General features: G+C 40.0%; 1 protein-coding gene and 1 long non-coding RNA gene across 6 annotated transcripts in view; one reads left to right on the top strand and one right to left on the bottom strand.

Annotated features, from left to right (window-relative positions):
* The window catches only part of LOC103007194 (uncharacterized), a 69,739-nt gene that overhangs the window by 19,386 nt on the left and 31,105 nt on the right, over nucleotides 1-19,248 (bottom strand). The gene's annotated exons all lie outside the window — the stretch shown is intronic.
* MYZAP (myocardial zonula adherens protein) overlaps nucleotides 1-19,248 on the top strand; it is a 94,121-nt gene that overhangs the window by 68,079 nt on the left and 6,794 nt on the right. Inside the window, exons 11-12 of one of the 4 annotated variants that reach the window (XM_057543469.1) lie at nucleotides 7,479-7,579; nucleotides 15,588-15,843. In XM_057543469.1, coding sequence (XP_057399452.1) covers nucleotides 7,479-7,579; nucleotides 15,588-15,678 — 192 coding nt within the window. In that variant the 3' untranslated portion in view covers nucleotides 15,679-15,843. Of the gene's footprint in view, nucleotides 1-7,478; nucleotides 7,580-9,743; nucleotides 10,875-10,904; nucleotides 11,060-15,587; nucleotides 15,844-19,248 lie in introns of those variants that run through there. The other 3 variants (XM_057543470.1, XM_057543471.1, XM_007165936.2) reach the window with 3 other exon arrangements.

The following is a 19,248-nucleotide window of genomic DNA, read 5'->3' as shown; positions in this document are numbered from 1 at the left end:
GGTCCTGGAAGCAATCTCTTCCTCAGCACGGCCAGGCGGCCAGCTGAGGCTGCTCTTTAGTCATAGTCGGCAAGACTCCGAGTGGAGTGTCCTTGCTTTCCTGTATCAACACCTGTCCTTTTATTAAGTATTTCTGTCGTCCCTCTCTCATTTCCTCCTACTGCCCATATTCAGGCTCTCATCATCTTTTTTTCTGTCTTGTCAACCTTGTATTAATTCATGTAAATAAAGCTGCATCTTTTTAAAGCGTACGGTGACAGATGTTAACTAGACATACTGTGGGGATCATTTTGCAGTGTGTACAAATACCAAGTCGTTATGTTGTACAGCTGAAACTAATATAATGTTATATGTCAATTAAACCTAAATTTTTAAAAAAGTATATAATTTAATGAATTTTGACAGTTGTATATACCTGTGAAACCACCACTGCAGTCAAGATATAGAACATTTCCATTATTCCCCAAAGACCTCTGTTTCCCTTTTGCAGTCCTTCTCTCCATTCACCCCCCAGGCAACCAGGGATCTTTTTTGGACTTGTTTGCATTTTGTATAAATGGAATCATATAGTTGTGTGTTCTTTTGTGTCTAGCTAGCTTCTTTCACTCAGCATAAGGATTTGAGATATATCCATGTTATATGCATTCTTTTGTGGCAGAATATTTTTTATTGTATTAAGATTCCACAGTTTATTTCTCCATTCTCCTGCTGATATACATTTGGGTTATTTCCAGTTTGGGGCTACTGTGAATAAAGCTGCTGTAAACATTACAAGTCATTATGTGGACATATGGTTTATTCCTGTTGGGTAAATTCCTAGTAATGGAATGGCTGGGATGTATGGTAGATATAGGTTTAACTTTTTAAGAAACTGTCAGTTTATCAACGGAGTCGTATATTTTACCTTCCCACCAGCAGTTGGAATGTTCCAGTTTCTCCACATCCTCATCCTCACTTAGTACTGTCAGTCTTTGTAATGTAGCCATTCTAGAGGGTGTGTGGTGGTATCTCATTGTGGTTTTTATTTGCATTTCCATGGTCACTAGCGATGCTAAGCATGTTTTAAATGCTTATTGGCCATTTGTATATATTCTTTTTTGAAGTGTCTGTTCAAATCTTTGGCCCATTATTTTACTGAGTTTTTACTTTTCTTATTTATTGAGTTGCTAAGAGTTCTTTATGTATTCTGGATACCAGTTCTTTGTCAGATATATGTACTGTGAATATTTTCTCCCATTTCATGACCTGCTTTTTCATTTTCTTAATGATATCTTTTGGAGAAATTTTTGTTTTTGGTTTTTATTTTTGATAAAGTTCAATTTATCAGTTTTTTTCTGTATGGTTTCTGCTTTTTGTGTCCTAAGAAATCTTTGGTCACAGAGATTTTCTCCTATGATTTCCTCTAAAAATTGTATAATTTTTGCTTTTCAATTTAGATCTAAGATCCATTTGGAGTTAATTTTTGTGTTTTGTGTGAAGTAAGGATTGATATTCTTTTTTTCACCATAGCTATCCAACTGTTTCCTTTTAATGTCTCCTTAATTTCTGATATTGATCATTTGTCCCCTTTCCCCCTTCTTTGATCAGTCTAGCTAGAGTGTTATCAATTTTGTTGTTTTAAAAAAAATTAAAATAGCTTTTGGCTTTGTCGATATTCTCTATTATCTGTTTTCTGTTTTATTGAGTTTTGCTCTGATATTTATATTCCCTGCCTTCTAATTATTTTGGTATTACTTTGCTCTTCTTTTTCTAGCTTCTTGAGGTAGACCTTAGGTCATTGATTTTAGACCTTTCTTTTTAAATATAAGCCTTTAAAGCTCTAACTGTCCCTCTGAGTTCTGCTTCAGCTGCAACCTACAAGTTTTGATATGCTGTATTCAGCATATCAAAATATTTTCTAATTTCCTTTGAGATTCTTCTTTGACTTATGGATTATTTAGAAGTGTGTTGTTTAACTTCCAAATATTTGAGGTGTTCTTAGGTATCTTATTGTTTTTGATTTCTAATTTGTCATGGTCCTAGAACATACTTTGTATGGTTTTCATTCTGTTAAATTTATTGAGACTTGTTTTATGGCTCAGCATATGGTTTCTCTTGGTTGAATATTGTAAAGAAAAAAAAGTCTTCTGCTCTTTTTGTGTTCTATAAATACCAATAAGATTTAGGTTGTTGATAATATTGTTTAAATTATTTATTTTACTGGTTTTTGTATAATTTTTCTCTCTATTGCTGAGAGAGGGGTGTTAAAATCCCTTGCTATGGCTTTAGACTGTCTCTTTCTTTAATTGTTATTTTTTTACTTCATATATTCTGAAGCTTTGTTATTAGGTACATAATTTTTGACTGTTGTGTTTTGGAGATGAATTGATCTCTTTATTATGAAATGTTGGTCACTACCTTTGTTCATACTCTTTGTCTTGAAGTCTATTTCATCTAGTATTAATATTACCCTTTCTGCCCTCTTATGTTTACTGTTTGTATGGTATATCTTTTTCCATCCACTTATTTTTAACTGATCTGTGTCTCTCTATTTAAGGTAAATATTCAATACATCTCCTATAGACAATATATAGTTAGGTCTTGGTTTTTTTTATACATTCTGATATTCTGTCTTATATTGAAGTATACTGTTCATTGACATTTAATTATTATTGATATGGCTGGATTTATTTAGGTCTGCCATTTTATTATTATTTTATTACTTTTTATTTTATTTCATTTTATTATTTTATTTTTGGCTGCGTTGGGTCTTTGTTGCTGCGCACGGGGGGCTACTCTTCGTTGCAGTGCACGGGCTTCTCATTGCGATGGCTTCTCTTGTTGCGGAGCACGGGCTCTAGGCGCACGAGCTTCAGTAGTTGTGGCTTGCAGGCTCAGTAGTTGTGGCACATGGGCTTAGTTGCTCTGTGGCATGTGGGATCTTCCCAGACCAGGGCTCGAACCCGTGTCCCCTGCATTGGCAGGCGGATTCTTAACCACTGTGCCACAAGGGAAGTCCCTATTATTTGTTTTCTATTTAGTCCCTCCGGTTTGTTTTGTTTGTCTTGTTCCCCTCTCTTGCATTCTTTTGGATTATTCCAGTATTTTTTAGAATTCCATTTTAATTTATCTATTGGCATTTGCTGTGTCTTTAATATTTTAGTGGTTGCTCTAGGTATTACAATATACTTCATTAAGTGTTCACAGTCCACTTAGAGGTAATATTGTACCATTTCATGAAAAATGTAGAAGTCTTGGAATGATAAGGTCTATCTACCCCTTCCCCTGCTGTTAGAGTTATCTCATGTATTGTATCTTATACATACTATAAACCCACAGTACATTGTTATAGTTTTTAACAGTCATAGGTATTTTAGAGAAATTAAGAGAAAATAATCATCTTTTATGTTTACTCATATCGTATTTATTTCTGACGTTCTTTACTCATTTCTGAAAATCTGAGTTTCTTTCTAGTATCATCTCTCTTCAGCCTGAAGAACTTTTATTTAGCATTTTGTATAGAGCAGGCCAGCTGGGGACAAATTCACTTAGTTTTTCTTATTTGAAAGTAAGGCCTCTAGTTCACCTTCATTACTGAAATATATAGAGTTCTAGGTTGACAGTTTCTTTCTCTTAGTACTCACTCCCTTCTGGCTTTCGTAGTTTTTGATGAGCAACTTTTGGTCATTCAAATTATCGTTCCCCTATATGTAACAGGATGGCTTTCAAGGTTTTTCTTTGTGTTTTTCAGTAGTTTGACTCTGATTTGCCAAGGTATGCTTCTCTTTGAATTTATTGTCTGGGTTTGCTGATTCTTGAATTTGTATACTTATGTCTTTCACCAAATATGGGAAAATTTCAGCCATTATTTCTTTTCTCCTCCTGCCCCCCCAAGAATCTGGAGATGTAAGTGCTTTTCTTTCTTTCTTTTTTTCCTAGCCATTATTTCTTTGAATATTTTTTCTCAAGTTTCTCCCTCCTTTCCTTCTGTGATTCCAGCATCTCTATGTTAGGCTTTTAGAAATTGTCCCACAGTTCCATGAAGTTCCATTTATTATTTTCAACATTTTCTTTATCTTATTTTGATTGATTTCTATTAATGTGTCTCTATGTCCTCAAGTTTACTACTGACTCCTTCCTTTGTCATATCCATTCTTTTCTTAAGTCCATCTAGTGATTTTTAAATTTCAGGCATTGTATTTTTCTGTTCTAAAGTTACCATTTGTTTTCTATTTACATTTTCTATTTCTTTCTGGTTTTTTTTTTTTTTTTTTACTCCATCAGTGATGTAAAGGAAAATAGGCTTGTAATTGTTTTAAAAGGTAAAGAATCTGGTTAGACTCAATTGCACCCTGCCATAATGTAGTGGGTGATGGCTTAGATCTCAGTTCAGTTCTTTAAGCCTTGGCTGCAGACTTCTTTTACTTTGCCCCACACATATGTGGTTTAGGGGTCTGCCAGAGACTCGAACTGAGTTTATATACAGAATTCAGAATTTCAGTCTTCTCTGACCCTTCCTTTTTGGCTTCCCCCTTACTCTTGGTAACCCTGGTTATTCTTCTATCCCGTAGACTCCAACTGGTTTTCTTCTACCAGAAAGATGATTTTTCTATTGAATTTTTACTGTGTCTGTGCTGCCAGCACCATGACTGTACTGCTCTTGGGCAAAGCTGCAAACAAAAACAAATGAATCACAGAGAACCCATTCAGTGCTTGTCATTTGCTCCAAGTTTTACCTCCCCTCTAAAACTTGCCCATCCTTGTTGAGTCTTTAAAGACCTCAGCAGTTATCTTTTGTCCAAGGTTGATAGCTGTTCTTTGAAGGAGGATCTATTCGTTAAGCGCTTACTCCTATATACTAGAAGTGCAGCTCTCACTCTACCTGGAAAATTGCAATGACCTCCTTGATTGATCTTCCTTGCCTATAGTTTTATTTCCTTCCAATATAATTTCCACTTGGAGCCCAAGTGTTTGAAATAAAATCTTGACCTTGGTCTTATAGGATTGGGTGTAGAGTCTTGGTAATGGCATACACAGTCCTTTATAACCAACTCCTGCCCTCCTGTATACTGCAGTCAGGTGCCTGTTCTCAATCTGGTATGTTTCCATAATTCTGGATTATTTATCCCTTTTGTTTCCCTTACTCTCTTCCCCTTGCATAATTCCAGGAAATCTTCACAGACAATTCAGTCCTTTTCCCCATTTTGAGTTAGGCATCCCCTCTGAATCACCCCATAATATTCTCTAGGTCCCTCTGGCATGGGACTTGTGACTTTGTTCTGTGATTTTCTGCTTAGGTGTCTGTACCTGCAAAAGACTGAGCGCCTCAAAGGTTGCAAATCATGACCTATTTCTTTAACTGCCAACATCCTCCCCCTACCTGATTTTACATACTACCTGATACATACTCAGGGTTTTTTGGGGTTTTTTTTTTTTTAACTGATAGTATTACATTTTTAAGAGTATAAGTTTTTGTATAAGTGCTTCAGTGGATAGCTGATGCGTACAAAGGAATTGGGGCTACCAGTCCACTATTCACTGTGTACCAGTTGGGGCACACTTGCTAACCTTGTCTTTTATGCCCCTTAACTATAGGAACTCAGCCCAGCATTTTAAGAAATCCTCATGATTAAAGTCTACATTAAGAAAGGATAAAACAGTAGGATTGCTGAAGCTTGTTAATGGGCAGGCCTCTTCTCCCTTTCTCTTTCCATATGAATGGAAGAGTTCAAATATTTTCGGTGAAGCTGTGTGTGTGTGTGTGTGTGTGTGTGTGTGTGTGTGTGTGTGTGTAAATGGTGATGAACCCCTGGCAGTTAGCCAGCACCATTCTACCATACTGAGCACCAGGTGATAGATGCAGAGCCCATAGATCTGTCATGGCTTGTCAGCTGCTAGGGAACCTGGAATGCATTCTCTTCCTTTATGCTGTTTCCCATTTATCGGAAGGGATTCCTAGACCTTTACATCCTGCAGAACATGAGTTTGTACCAGAGCTGCTGCTTTGCACCTTGGTATCAGACATTCAGAGCAGGAGCTCTTTCAAAACAAATGAGCTTCTGTTTCCAAAGAACTTTTCAACTTTCATGTGTTGTCTAGTGTCTCAGAATACAGTGCCTTAGCTGCAGCTCCAACTTAAAAAGACAAATGCTTATTAATTTGTTTCTAGTTATGCAAATAAAATGCTCATTTTAAAAGCATATATACATTTATTCAATAAATATTTATCTTGTGTCTCCTACATACCACGCATGCTCTGATAATACAGCCAGAAAGATAGTTAATGGTCACTGCCTCATGAAAATTTAGTCTAGTATTACAGAAAATATATAGAATTGACTTCTTAAAAAAAAAATCCAAAAATCTCTGAATTTTTTTAAATGTGTGTTTTTGGCCTTTGGATTTTAAGCACCAGCACTTCATCTATTTTTTTTTAATTTAATTAATTAATTTATTTTTGGTTGCATTGGGTCTTTGTTGCTGCATGAGGGCTTTTCTCTAGTTGCGGCGAGCGGGGGCTACTCTCTGTTGTGGTGTGCGGGCTTCTCATTGCTGTGGCTTCTCTTGTTGTGGAGCATGGGCTCTAGGCGTGTGGGCTTCAGTAGTTGTGGCATGCGGGCTCTAGAGCACAGGCTCAGTAGTTGTGGTGCATGGGCTTAGTTGCTCCGTGGCATGTGGGACCTTCCCAGACCAGGGCTCGAACCCATGTCATCTGCATTGGCAGGCAGATTCTTAACCACTGTGCCACGAGGGAAGTCCAACACTTCATCTATTTTCATTTCAAAACCCTCAACACTCTTGCTCCCTTGTCCTTCATTTCCCCACGGGGCAAATTTCCAATTGTAATCATCAACCTATGTAATGTTTGGCTCTGGCCTGAAAAGAAACTATTTAGAATGCTAATTTTAATCCCAAGGAACTTGTTCTACTTTATATGTTTGAGATTCTGAATTTTCCACACCTATGAAATACTAATTATTAAGTTACAGAGGTATTTCCCACTAAATTAATAGACTTACTCATTTTATAGTTTAATGAGGGAGTATTAAAACATGAGCTGTACCTTATTTATAATTGCAAAAAAAGTGATATCTAAATGCCATCAATAAGAAACTAGTTAAATAATGTAGATCCATACAATGGAATGCTATGAACCCATTAAAATAATTTGTTGACATAAAAAGAAAACTAATAAACATGGAAAGAGTCACAACAAATTGTTGAGTGGGGAAAAGCAGCAAATAATGGTATAGAGTAGGATATTTTGTTTGTTTCCATTTAGGTAAAATTGGATACATATGTATGTCTATGTACTCTATCTGTAAGGATTCAATCAATGTATTTCTTCAATTCCTACTGTGTAAGAGGCACTTAATAAATACACTGTGATAGATGTCTGTGTCTAGGGGGAAATCCGGATAATACATATAAATTGCATCATACGTATTTGTGGGGGAACGTAATTGCTTTACTAAAAGTACTTTTTTCCTCATCTCTAGAATAATGAACTACAAAGCAGGTTGGACTATTTAATAGAAACCCAGCGCAAGACTGAAGTGGAAACCAGAGAGGTTGGAGTGGGCTGTGATCTTCTACCCAGGTATTTAAGAATTTCCTGGTTTTCCAACTCAAATTCCCTTTTGACTTAAGAAAATACTTCCCTGGGCTGTTATTCCCAGAATTGCATTCTTTCTCTCAAAAGTACTTCTGCAAAGAGAAGTCGTGGCTGCTGAGGGGTCTGACTGGCTTCTGCGGAGTGGGGAGATTGTGCAGGGCACACAGGGTGGAGAAGGAGAGACCTGGGGAAGCCACTTCAGAGAGAGATGGGCCCTATCAGCGAATGCATGCATTTGGTCCTTCATTTATTCATTCATTTGTTCATTCAACAAATATCTGTTGAGTACCTTCCCTGTGCCAGACAGTGGTGATAGAGAGAGGAATGAGATTGGGTTCCTGCCCCAGAGTGCAGTCTGCAAGGGAAGTCAGACATGCAGGCAAACATTTTCAATGGTGTGCTTTAGTAACAGAGGAGGGAGACTCTAAACCTTGAACAAAATCTGTCTGTTCCCCAGTACTGTAACAGAGTGTTGTCAAGCACTGGACCAGATTCAGAAATACATGATCCGCTTCAGTCATGAGCAGATAAACAGTAACTATAACCTGGTTTGTTCAGTTGCATTTCTGAGCTAGAGGACTGAGCCATGTGTTATTAAGCTGCTCACAAGCCCAGTACCTGGCTCTCTCCATAGTCAGATCAGCGAGACCCAGTAACCAACCCACTGTCTCTAGGTGCTCAAAACTGTGCTTGGCCCAAAGAGGACAGAAAACAAGTTTATAACAAGGACACTGATGGTACATAGCTTGTGACTGAGGTAACCAAAGTCACAAAGTGCCTCATACACTGTGCGTAGGAAGGTGTATTTTTATGTGACTAGGGGCATTTGTGTGTGTCATGTTAGACATTAGTAGGTCAGAAAAATGTAGGCTCCAGGCCTTGAATGGTTACATGGGTGGGAAACAGGGATGAGCTGATCGCCAGAATGGGCTGTAGAAGACCTGGTTCTCATCCTTGAGGTTAGTAGTTGCAGGATGTGTTCAGGCTGGCCTCTCTTTGCTGAGGCCTCGGTTTCCCAATCTGTTAAGTCAGTTGACTAGGTGACTTCTCAGCTCTAACCAGCTCTAACATTGAGGAACAATGTCTCATCTCCTTCCCTATTTTATTCATTACTGATGTCTTTTTTGTTCATTAAAATGAGCCACTTGCGATTCTCAAAGTATTTACCAAAAGCAGGATTAAGCTTTTTTTTTTTTTTTTTTTTTTTTTTTTACAGTGGAGTTGTTTTTTTTTTTTTTTTTTAATTTACCATCTTAACCATTTTTTTTTCAAATTTTTATTTATTCATTTATTTATTCATTCATTTATGGCTGTGTTGGGTCTTCGTTTCTGTGCGAGGGCTTTCTCTAGTTGTGGCAAGTGGGGGCCACTCTTCATCACGGTGCGCGGGCCTCTCACTGTAGCGGCCTCTCTTGTTGCGGAGCACAGGCTCCAGACGCGCAGGCTCAGTAATTGTGGCTCACGGGCGTAGTTGCTCCGCGGCATGTGGGATCTTCCCAGACCAGGGCTCGAACCCGTGTCCCCTGCATTGGCAGGCAGATTCTCAACCACTGCGCCACCAGGGAAGCCCGCTTTTTTTTTTTTTTGACATTATTCTCATTTATGTTGCTTGCTTTTTGGTAAAAACAAGGCAATTTTATCATTCTGATGTCATTAACAGAAAATGTTTATTTAAAAAAAGAAGGAAAAAGAATGTGTAAATAGACTCCAGGTCTCATCAATGCAGGGGACAAAGTACTTGATAAAAATAGGACCCAAAAGAATGATTGATCATGTCCAGGCGCAACTTTAAAAATATAAATAGTTTGGCTATTTTCCTCCTTTTTTATTCTTCAAGAACCAAGTGGTTTAGTTCCCTCTAATTGCCCACATAATAAATCTTATTTGGTTAAGACGGGTACAAAACTATGTCTGAAACCAATAAATTGTTTGTTTTCTAATTCCCACATTTTGGCTTAAAGCAAGGTTTTCAATTTGTATGCCGAGGGATAGCCTGAAGCAAACTTTTACGGCTAAGTTATGAAACCAGAAAGTGGTTTTCATAATGGAAGTGCTGACAGACCCTTAACTTATGGCCACGCTGAACTTGGAAGCCACTTTAGTATCTAAAAGCAGCTTTTCCATAAATGTAACATTTGGTTTCCCCCAGGATCCATCTTAGCACTTTAACTACCTGGGTCAATCAGCAGAGGAAATGAAAACTACGTATCCACATTTCCGAAAAGGCAGAGTAATATTTCATTTGTTTCCTCACGAATATTTATGAAGTGCCTACTATGTGACAGACGCCGTGCACGTCTGGGTGGCGAGGAGCACAGCATCTTGAGAGGTGATTCAGGGCAGTGGTTTTCCACCTGTGCTTTTTGGAACTGCGTGCTGTGTGCTAGGGCGCCGGGAGGGGCCTCCAGGGGTGAGGAGGTGAGCAAGGAGCTGGCCTGTGGGGACCGTCCCCCCTCAAAAAAAAACAACCTGACAAACTTAGCTTTTAGTGTGTTTTTTATGTTAGATTCCAAGTAAGATTTTGCTTGAATAAAAGAGCTCTGTGGTCAAAATCAAATTGGAACCCCCGATCTAGTTTAATCTCCCTGTTTTATAGACACCAAAATCGAGGCCCAGAGAGATAAAGGGATTCCCTAGAAGCCACACAGCCAGGATTTGAACCATACCTTTGCAGTCCTGGTATGGTACATCTGTAGTTTTAAAATACGCAATAGAGCTGCTAAATTGTGTCACGTCTGTTCTAATACAATTCCTGGTTCTCACTTGGACTTCAAACTTGCATCTAACTAATAAAAAGATTCCATGGTGTTTTCCAGAATATTTTAAAAACAGTCTCCAGAAAAGTAATGAATTAAGCCTCAGTTATGCAGATGAGTTTTGTTCTTACTCCCTGTTCTCCTGCAGAGAACTTGGCAGTGCAGTCCAGTTGGGAAGGCTCAGGCTGTGGGTTCCCTGCCCAGTCAGCTGCTGGGCAAGTTACTCAATCTCTCTTAAACCTCTGTGATTTCATCCTTAAAATGGGAATGAAGATGACAATATCAAATTTTATAGGGTTGTGAAGAGGATTAAATGAAAACATGTATATAAAGCATTTAGCAAGGTAATTGGACCGAAGTTAGGAACTTAATAAATAATAGCTAGTATCCCTATTATCCAAATCAAAACTCTGATTTTACATGTAAGACACTGGATCAAGTATTTTTTAAAAATTTTATTGGAGTATAGTTGATTTACAATGTTGTGTTAATTTCAGGTGTACAGCAAAGTGATTCAGTTATATATATATATACATGTATTCATTCTTTTTCAGATTCTCTTCTCATACAGGTTATCACAGAATATTGAGTAGAGTACCCTGGGCTATACAGTAGGTCCTTGTTGGTTATCTGTCTTACATATAGTAGTGTGTGTATGTTAATCCCAAGCTCCTGATTTATCCCTTCTGCCCACATTTCCCTTTTGGTAACCATAAGTTTTCAATATCTGTAAGTCTGTTTCTGTTTTGTAAATAAGTTCATCTGTATCATTTTTAAAAATTAGATTCCACATGAGTGATATCATATATTTGTCTTTGTCTTACTTCACTTAGTATGAAAATCTCTAGGTCCATCCATGTTGCTGCAAATGGCACAGTTTCATTCTTTTTTATGGCTGAGTAATATTCCATTGTATATATGTACCACACCTTCTTTATCCATTCCTCTGTTGCTGGACATTTAGGTTGCTTCCATGTCTTAGCTGTTGTAAATAGTGCTGCAATGAACATTGGGGTGCATGTATCTTTTTGAATTATGGTTTTCTCCAGATATATGCCCAGGAGTGGGATTGCTGGGTCATATGGTAGTCCTATTTTTAGTTTTTTAAGGAACGTCCATACTGTTTTCCATAGTGGTTGTACCAATTTACATTCCCACCAACACAATGTAGGAGGATTTCCTTTCCTCCACACACTCTTCAGCATTTATTGTTTGTACACTTTGATGATGGCCATTCTGACTGGTGTGAAATATGTCATTGTAATTTTGATTTGCATTTCTCTGACGATTAGTGATCACATGAGTGATCTTTTCATGTGCTTTTTGGCCATCTGTATGTCTTCTTTGGAGAAATGTCTATTTAGGTGTTCTGCTCGTTTTTTGATTGGGTTGTTTTTTTTTGACATAGAGTTGCATGAGCCGTTTGTATATTTTGGACATTAATCCCTTGTCGGTTGCTTTGTTTGCAAATATTTTCTCCCATTCTGTGGGTTGTCTTTTCATTTTGTTCACGGTTTCCTTTGCTGTGCAGAAGCTTTTAAGTTTAATTTTGTCTCATTTGTTTATTTTTTAAAATTTTCATTACTCTAGGAGGTAGATCCAAAAAGATATTGCTGTGATTTATGATTTATGTCAAAGAGTGTTCTGCCTGTGTTTTCCTCTAAGAGTTTTATAGTGTCCAGCCTTACATTTAGGTCTTTGATCCATTTTGGGTTTATTTTTGTGTATGGTGTTAGAGAATGTTCTAATTTCATTCTTTTACATGTAGCTGTCCAGTTTTCCCAGCACCACTTACTGAAGAGAGTGTCTTTTACTCCACTATATATTCTTGCTTCCTTTTCATAGGCTAGTTGACCATAGGTGTGTGGGTTTATTTCTGGGCTTTCCATCCTGTTCCAGACACTGTATCAAATATAAGTAAATTTGAGTGTGCTATGACTTTTCATTAACTTATTTATTTTGGCGGCTGTTAAGTGATTTTATTAAATGGATTGATAGCTTAATCAAGTGGATAGTGCTTTAGTATGTATCGAGCTCTTCAATTAAACTATTAGTGGTCTGGAACCCTCTGGACACTGTGTAAAACTCTGGAAGCCCCAGTGATCGATGAGGGCTCTGTCAGCCGTGACATCAGAGGCGTCCCAGTGTGTTCCAGGCACTGGGCACAAAGCCCAGTACTGCTGTAAAGCAGTATGGCACCTACGACCCGTTTGTCCATATACCTGCAAGTCTTACATGCTGTGCTACTGCTAATAGCATTTGACTTACAATTAGAGCTGCTCTATTCTTATGTGCTCCTGAAAAAATTTGAAGTCAGCCTGTTCTTATAGAGCCATTAAGCCCCTTGTATTACCCTGTCCCCACCCTTGACCACTTCCCCTGTCCCTGCCAGCCAGCACTGTGCACTCCTGTGGACAAGAACCCTAGGCTCCCATCCCCTACTCTAGCATTTTCCTGATGCTCAATAAACATTTCACTGGCAGAATGAATGAAAGTTCCACACCAAGTGAGAAAGGACTTGAAAGAGGCAATTCTTGCTTACGTTTTGCTTCTTAGTGTTTATCCTGTCTCTCCTCACTAGAATGTAAGCGCCACGAGGGCAGGGATTCACATCCATGTCACTACCTGCAGTCTTCCTGGCACTGACTTAGAGCAGGGCCTCACACCAGGCAGGCCCTCAAGCAATATGTGTTGGATGGAGCCACCTCTCTGTAGCATTTGATGGTTCTTCCTAAGCAGGAGAATATCTGCTTCCTGTGGGACTCTCCTCTCCTGGTTCTTTCCCTACTTCCCTGGCCTGTCCTCCATCTTCTTGGATGGCTCCTCTTTCTGCTCCCAGATCCCCACCATGGGTGCTCCTAAGGGTTCTATCTTGGCAACACTCGTTCCTGCAAAGATGGCATCCAGTCTCATGGAGTTACCTCTTTCTTCCCTGTGGCTGTGCTGTCAGGTAGTTCAGACCTCTCTCTTGCATACAAGTCCTCATTCCCGGCCGCCTGCTGGGCCCCACTTGATCTTCATACCCACCCTATCCATAGCTGAATACATCGTTTTTTCCCATCAAAGTCAGATCCTCTAGTTGTGGTTAAGAGCGGTGGCTTGGAAATTAGACCTGGGTCTGGGTCCTGGATCTGCCTCTTGCTATATCTATAGCTTTGGACAAATCTCTAACCCCTTTGAATCTATTTCCTTACCAAGAATGGGAAGATAGATAGATAGATTTTGATAGTAATTCCTCCTGAAACTTGCTGAGATGATTGATTAAGATACAGGCATAAAGTGCCCAGTGTAGTGACCACGTTTGCATATTTCTGTTGATGCCGCCACCACTGCTCCTGTTGCCTAAGCTCAGTATTCTGCAGTCACCTTTGAGCCGTGAATTGCTTTGTCCTGGAATCACTCACTCGTACGGGGCTGGCTTTTTCCTTCATGACTTGCTTCACACCTCTCCACTCCCAGTGCACCAGCCTCCTGGAGACCAGTGTTCTAAGCTACTCAGTCCCATCCCTGCCTCCAGTTTCTTCTCAAATTCTCCCCCTCCTTCATCTCATCTTTGTGTCGCACAGATTTCTGGAAAGCAAGGAGAGAGGGAAGAGGTGCGAAGGCACTCACCATGATTTCAGGGGCTTTTAAACACCTATTTAAAAGAGAAACTCAAGAGTTTTTGATTTGAAAAAAGTTCAATATATATTAAAGCCATTGAGAGCAATTTTAGGTCAGCTAGCCTTCATTCAAAGAGAAAAGTGGAAAACAAAATATTGAACACCAATAAAAAAAGAGACTTCTTTCTCTTGCCCCTTAGTGAAACTCAGTTTCCAGTGAACTCATAAATTATGTCTTAATAAATAGGTACAATTTAATGAAAAATATTCCTTGTTGTCATAAGTGCCCTGTGCATAGTAAGTGCTTTAAAATGCCTATGTTTTCATATTTCTGTTGTAGAAACCCAAAACACAAAGTAGCTTTTTGTCAAAGCTTTATTTGCTGCCTCTGCTATTGTTTCCCCCAAGGGAACTGCCCCTTTATGGATTAATAAAAGGTTAACAATAGCCTTAATGTGTTAAAAGAAAATGGCTGAATTTTCATTCTGGGGTTGAAATTATTTGTGTTCTTGAAAACCTGTTGTTTCCTAGTGATCAACTAAATAAAATACCTCACTTCTTTTTGAAAGAGTGGGATATGAGAGCCTGTTTTTGAAACCAGAGGGTTCACCTTTATAAATATTTCTGAATTTTATGGGCTTTTAGGATATTGTCACCAGAGACTATTTCTGTTCTGTGGAATTTTCACAGGAGTTGGCACAAACTGCCATCTGGCTCCTGCCCCTGGCACTCCACTAAATTACCTGGTCAGGTCACTGGGGACCCCTGAATTGCCAGATCTTGCGGGTTCCTCTCTGTGCCAGGTGAAGGTGACATTCTGACCACTCACTCCTTGAAATCTGTCGTCCTCTGCTTCCCTGTGTCATCCATCTGTGTAGTGATAGTTCTGTGCCTGGCCTGAGTGAGGTGCTGAGGTCATGAAGATAAGCAAGATATGGTTTTCATGCTTCATGAAATTATAACTAGCAGAGGATGTATATAGACCAGTGGGTGCAATGAGATGCTTCCAGTAGTGTGTCACAAGCCTCTGTGACAGTCATTTTCAAGGGGAGGAGAGCATGGAAGAAGTATTGAATCTCTTGGGGAGAGACATGTGAAGTTTAACATTCCCCCCAAGCTTCTAATACACCCTTTTAAGAAGTTGTCTCCCAACCATAGTTGAAAATCACTGCAGGGTAATGGGAGATATTACTGATGGGAAAGTTTAGCAAAAGTGAACCTTGTGTAAGCAGAAAATTGAGCAGTGCTGCTCAAGGAAACTGAGAGACACAGAGGAAGGAATGATAGTTTCTATCACTGCTGCAGGGAATTGGGGAGACTGTCACAGACGAGGCAATGTTTGGTTTGAATCTTGGAATATAGGCAGGAATTCATCAGATCGACTTGATGAGGGAAGCATTCAAGGCAGAGGGGACAGCTGAGGATGGCAGAGCTGTGAAGCAGTGTGTAAATAAGAGCTGTGTTTCTTAGCAAGGCCAGGCAGGAGATATAACAGTAGAAGGTGGAGGCCTTTACACCCTGCAGAGGAGTTTAGACTCCATCCAGGAAGCAAGGGGGAGACTTTGAAGAGTTTTAAGAACAGTAATATGGACACACCTGGTGGCACAGTGGTTAAGAATCTGCCTGCCAATGCAGAGGACAGGGGTTCGACCCCTGGTCCGGGAAGATCCCACATGCCGCGGAGCAACTAAGCCTGAGCACCACAACTACTGCGCCTGCGCTCTAGAGCCCGCGAGCCACAACTACTGAAGCCCGTGCGCCTAGAGCCCGTGCTCCGCAACAAGAGAAGCCACCACAATGAGAAGCCTGTGCACCGCAACGAAGAGTAGCCCCTGCTCACCACAGCTAGAGAAGGCCTGCGTGCAGCAACGAAGACCCAACGCAGCCAAAAATAAAAAATAAACTTATTTAAAAAAAAAAAGAGAACAGTAATATGCTCCAATTGTCCTTTTAGGAAAATATCTGTGACTGCAAAATGGATATGGGCTACACCTGCTAGTAATATAAATCATTTCTGCCCATTATAGTCGCATGGCCTACCAAACTGCAAGGGAGGTTGGGAAAGGTAGTTATGTGTCTAGGCAGAAAAAGAAATGGGATATTTTCTCCATCTTAGTCACCAAATCCCATTAATTCTGCCTCCCAAATATCATCTTAACCTTTCCGTGCTACTTCATCTACAGTGCTACTTTTAGAGTTTGAGTTCTCATGGTCTCTCTCACCTCCTAAATAGCAAAACTCTCCTAATTAACCTCCTGCCTCCAGACTAACCCCTCTGCAATCAACCCTCAGCAGTGCCAAGGGATCTTGCTAGAATAAAAATAGCATATCCTGCCCCTCCTTAAAAACCTTTAGTGGCTCGCTGTCCCCTTCTGAACCCCTTAGCAGGGCACACAGGGCCCTGCTTCCCCACCCCGACCTCATCTTCTGCCAGCCACTTCATCATGAACTCTTTGCTCCAGTCCTGCCAAGCGTGTCTCCTTTCCACACCATGGCCTCTGTGTTCACCCTTCTTTGCCTTTAACCGTACTGTCCATCTGCCTGAATTCCCACCTCCTCCTCACCCACTTGAGGAACGCCTAGGCATCCTTCAGGAGTCACCTTCCCTGGGCCAATTTCCTCCCAATGAAGCTAACTTGTTCTGCCATCACTTTGCCCATAATATGTTCACTCTTGTATTGCTCAGGGTCCTGGGAGAAAGGGAAACAGAAGAGACTTAAATGAAGGGACTGTGTAAAAATTTGAGGGCAGCTTTTAGGGAAATAAAAAATGGACACTGGCTTGCTCTGGAGCTATTTCCAGCCTGGGCCTGAAGAGGTGGGGAGAGAAAGATGGTAGAAGAGATGAAGGGGTGAGCTGGAGCATGGCCTTTGCTAGAGGAATGTAGCCAACTACCAAGCTGCAGACTGATCAGAGGGAACAGATGTCCTGGCCTCCCTGTCCTCCATTCTCTCATCCCTTGATCTCCCTTTTGGTCCAAACCAACTGGAAGGTAAAGGCTGAGGGAGCCCACTGATGCTGACCGTCAGGTAAGCTTCCCAGGGCATAGGGTGGGGTGGAGAAGGGGGGATGGATCTGAAGAGGCAAATGCAGAGTATCCAGTATAGCTTTTTATGTCTTTATGTATTACCTAACACATTGCAACTATTTAAGTACATATCTTTCCCACCTAATTGTGAGTTCCTTGAATGCATATTTTTTTATTTTTCTGAATCATGGATACCTAGTATAACCTTTAAAAGTTGCTAAAAATAATGGCTGGCTCCAGGTAGGGGGATCAAGATGGTAGAGGAGTAGGACGTGGAACTCACCTTCTCCCACAAAAACATTAAAAATACATCTACAAGTGGAACGAGTCACAAACATCTACTAAAGAAGACCTCAGACTTCTGAAAGGGCAAGAAAACCTCCACATAACCAGGTAGGACAAAAGGAAAAAGAAAAAGAAGGCATTGGGATGGGGCCTGTGTCCAGGGAGGCAGCTGTGAAGAAGGAAAGGTTCCCACACCTGTTCCTCACAGCAGGGAGACCAGCCTGGATGGAGGGGGAGCTTCAGAGCCTAGGAGGAGAGCACAGTAACCGGTTTGTGGGAGGCAAAAGAGAGAGTAACCTGCACAGAAGGTTGGCACTGCCTCCCTGTGCTCCCCAGCCTGAGACACTCATCTGTCAGTGTGGGCAGGGACTGGGTACTATAGCTCAGGCTCTGGAGGTCAGACCCAGGGAGAGGACCAGGGTTGGCTGCGTAGAAACAGCCTGAAGAGGCTGGACTGTGGCAACTGAGGGTGTATTCGGAAGAAGCCTGGGCCTGCCAGAGAGGCAAAGTGCCATTGTTGGGGGACACATGGGGAGAGGGTGGGACCACCATAAGAGCTTCTTTCCCTGTCAGCACTCCCAGGCAACAGGACACCACCTACAGGAGCTCCGGGGGCAGGCCATAATGATCAAGGGACCAATCCAAAAGGAAGACATAATTGTAAATATATATGCACCCAACACAGGAGCACCTCAATATATAAGGCAAGAACCTCAATATATAAGGGAAATAGAGCCATAAAAGGAGAAATCGACAGTACCACAATAATAGTGGGGGACTTTAACACCCAACTTTCATCAGTGGACAGATCATCCAGACAGAAAATCAATAAGGAAACACAAGCTTTAAATGATACAACAGACCAGATAGACTTAATTGATATTTATAGGACATCCATCCAAAAGCAGCAGAATATACTTTCTTAAGTGCACATGGAACATTCTCTGGGATTGATCACATGCTGGGCCACAAAGCAAGCCTCAGTAAATTTCAGAAAATTGAAATCATTATCAAGCATCTTTTCCAACCACAACTCTATGAGATTAGAAATAAATTACAGGGGAAAAAACATAAAAAACACAAACACATGAAGGCTAAACAGTATGTTACTAAACAACCAATGGATCACTGAAGACATCAAAAATACCTACAGACAAATTACAATGAAAACACAACTATCCAAAACCTATGGAACCTTCCCTTCTAAGAGGGAAGTTTATAGCAACACATAAACCTATAAACCTTCCCTTCTAAGAGGGAAGTTTATAGCAACACAATCTTAACTTAGGAAATAGAAAAATCTCAAACAAACTAACCTTACACCTAAAGCAACTACAGAAAGAAGAACAAAGAAAACCCAAAGTTAGTAGAAGGAAAGAAATCATAAAGATCAGAGCAGAAATAAATAGAGATGAAGAAAACAATAGAAAAGATCAATCAAACTAAAAGCTGGTTCTTTGAAAAGATAAACAAAATTGATAAACCTTTAGCCAGAATCATCTAGTAAAAAAGGGAGAGGGCTCAAATCAATAAAATTAGAAATGAAAAAGGAGAAGTTACAACAGACACCATGGAAAGGATACAAAGAGATCATAAGAGACATACAAAGGCTCCTAAGAGACTACTACAAACAGCTATATGCCAATAAAATGGACACCCTAGAAGAAAGATACAACCTTCCAAAACTGAACCAGGAAGAAACAGAAAATACAAACAGACCAGTCACAAGTACTGAAATTATGGCTTCACAGGTGAATTCTATCAAATGTTTAGAGAAGAGCTAACACCTATCCTTCTGAAACTCTTCCAAAAAACTGTAGAGGAAGGAACACTGCCAAGCTCATTCTATGAGGCCACCATCACCCTGAAACCAAAACCAGACAAAAAAAGAAAATTAATTATAGACCAATATCACTGATGAACATAGATGCAAAAATCCTCAACAAAATACTAGTAAGCCGAATCCAACAACACATTAAAAGG

The sequence above is a fragment of the Balaenoptera acutorostrata genome, chromosome 3, assembly GCF_949987535.1.
Source record: "Balaenoptera acutorostrata chromosome 3, mBalAcu1.1, whole genome shotgun sequence".
Taxonomy (NCBI): Eukaryota; Metazoa; Chordata; class Mammalia; order Artiodactyla; family Balaenopteridae; genus Balaenoptera; species Balaenoptera acutorostrata.
This window is presented reverse-complemented; position numbering and strand designations above follow the sequence as displayed.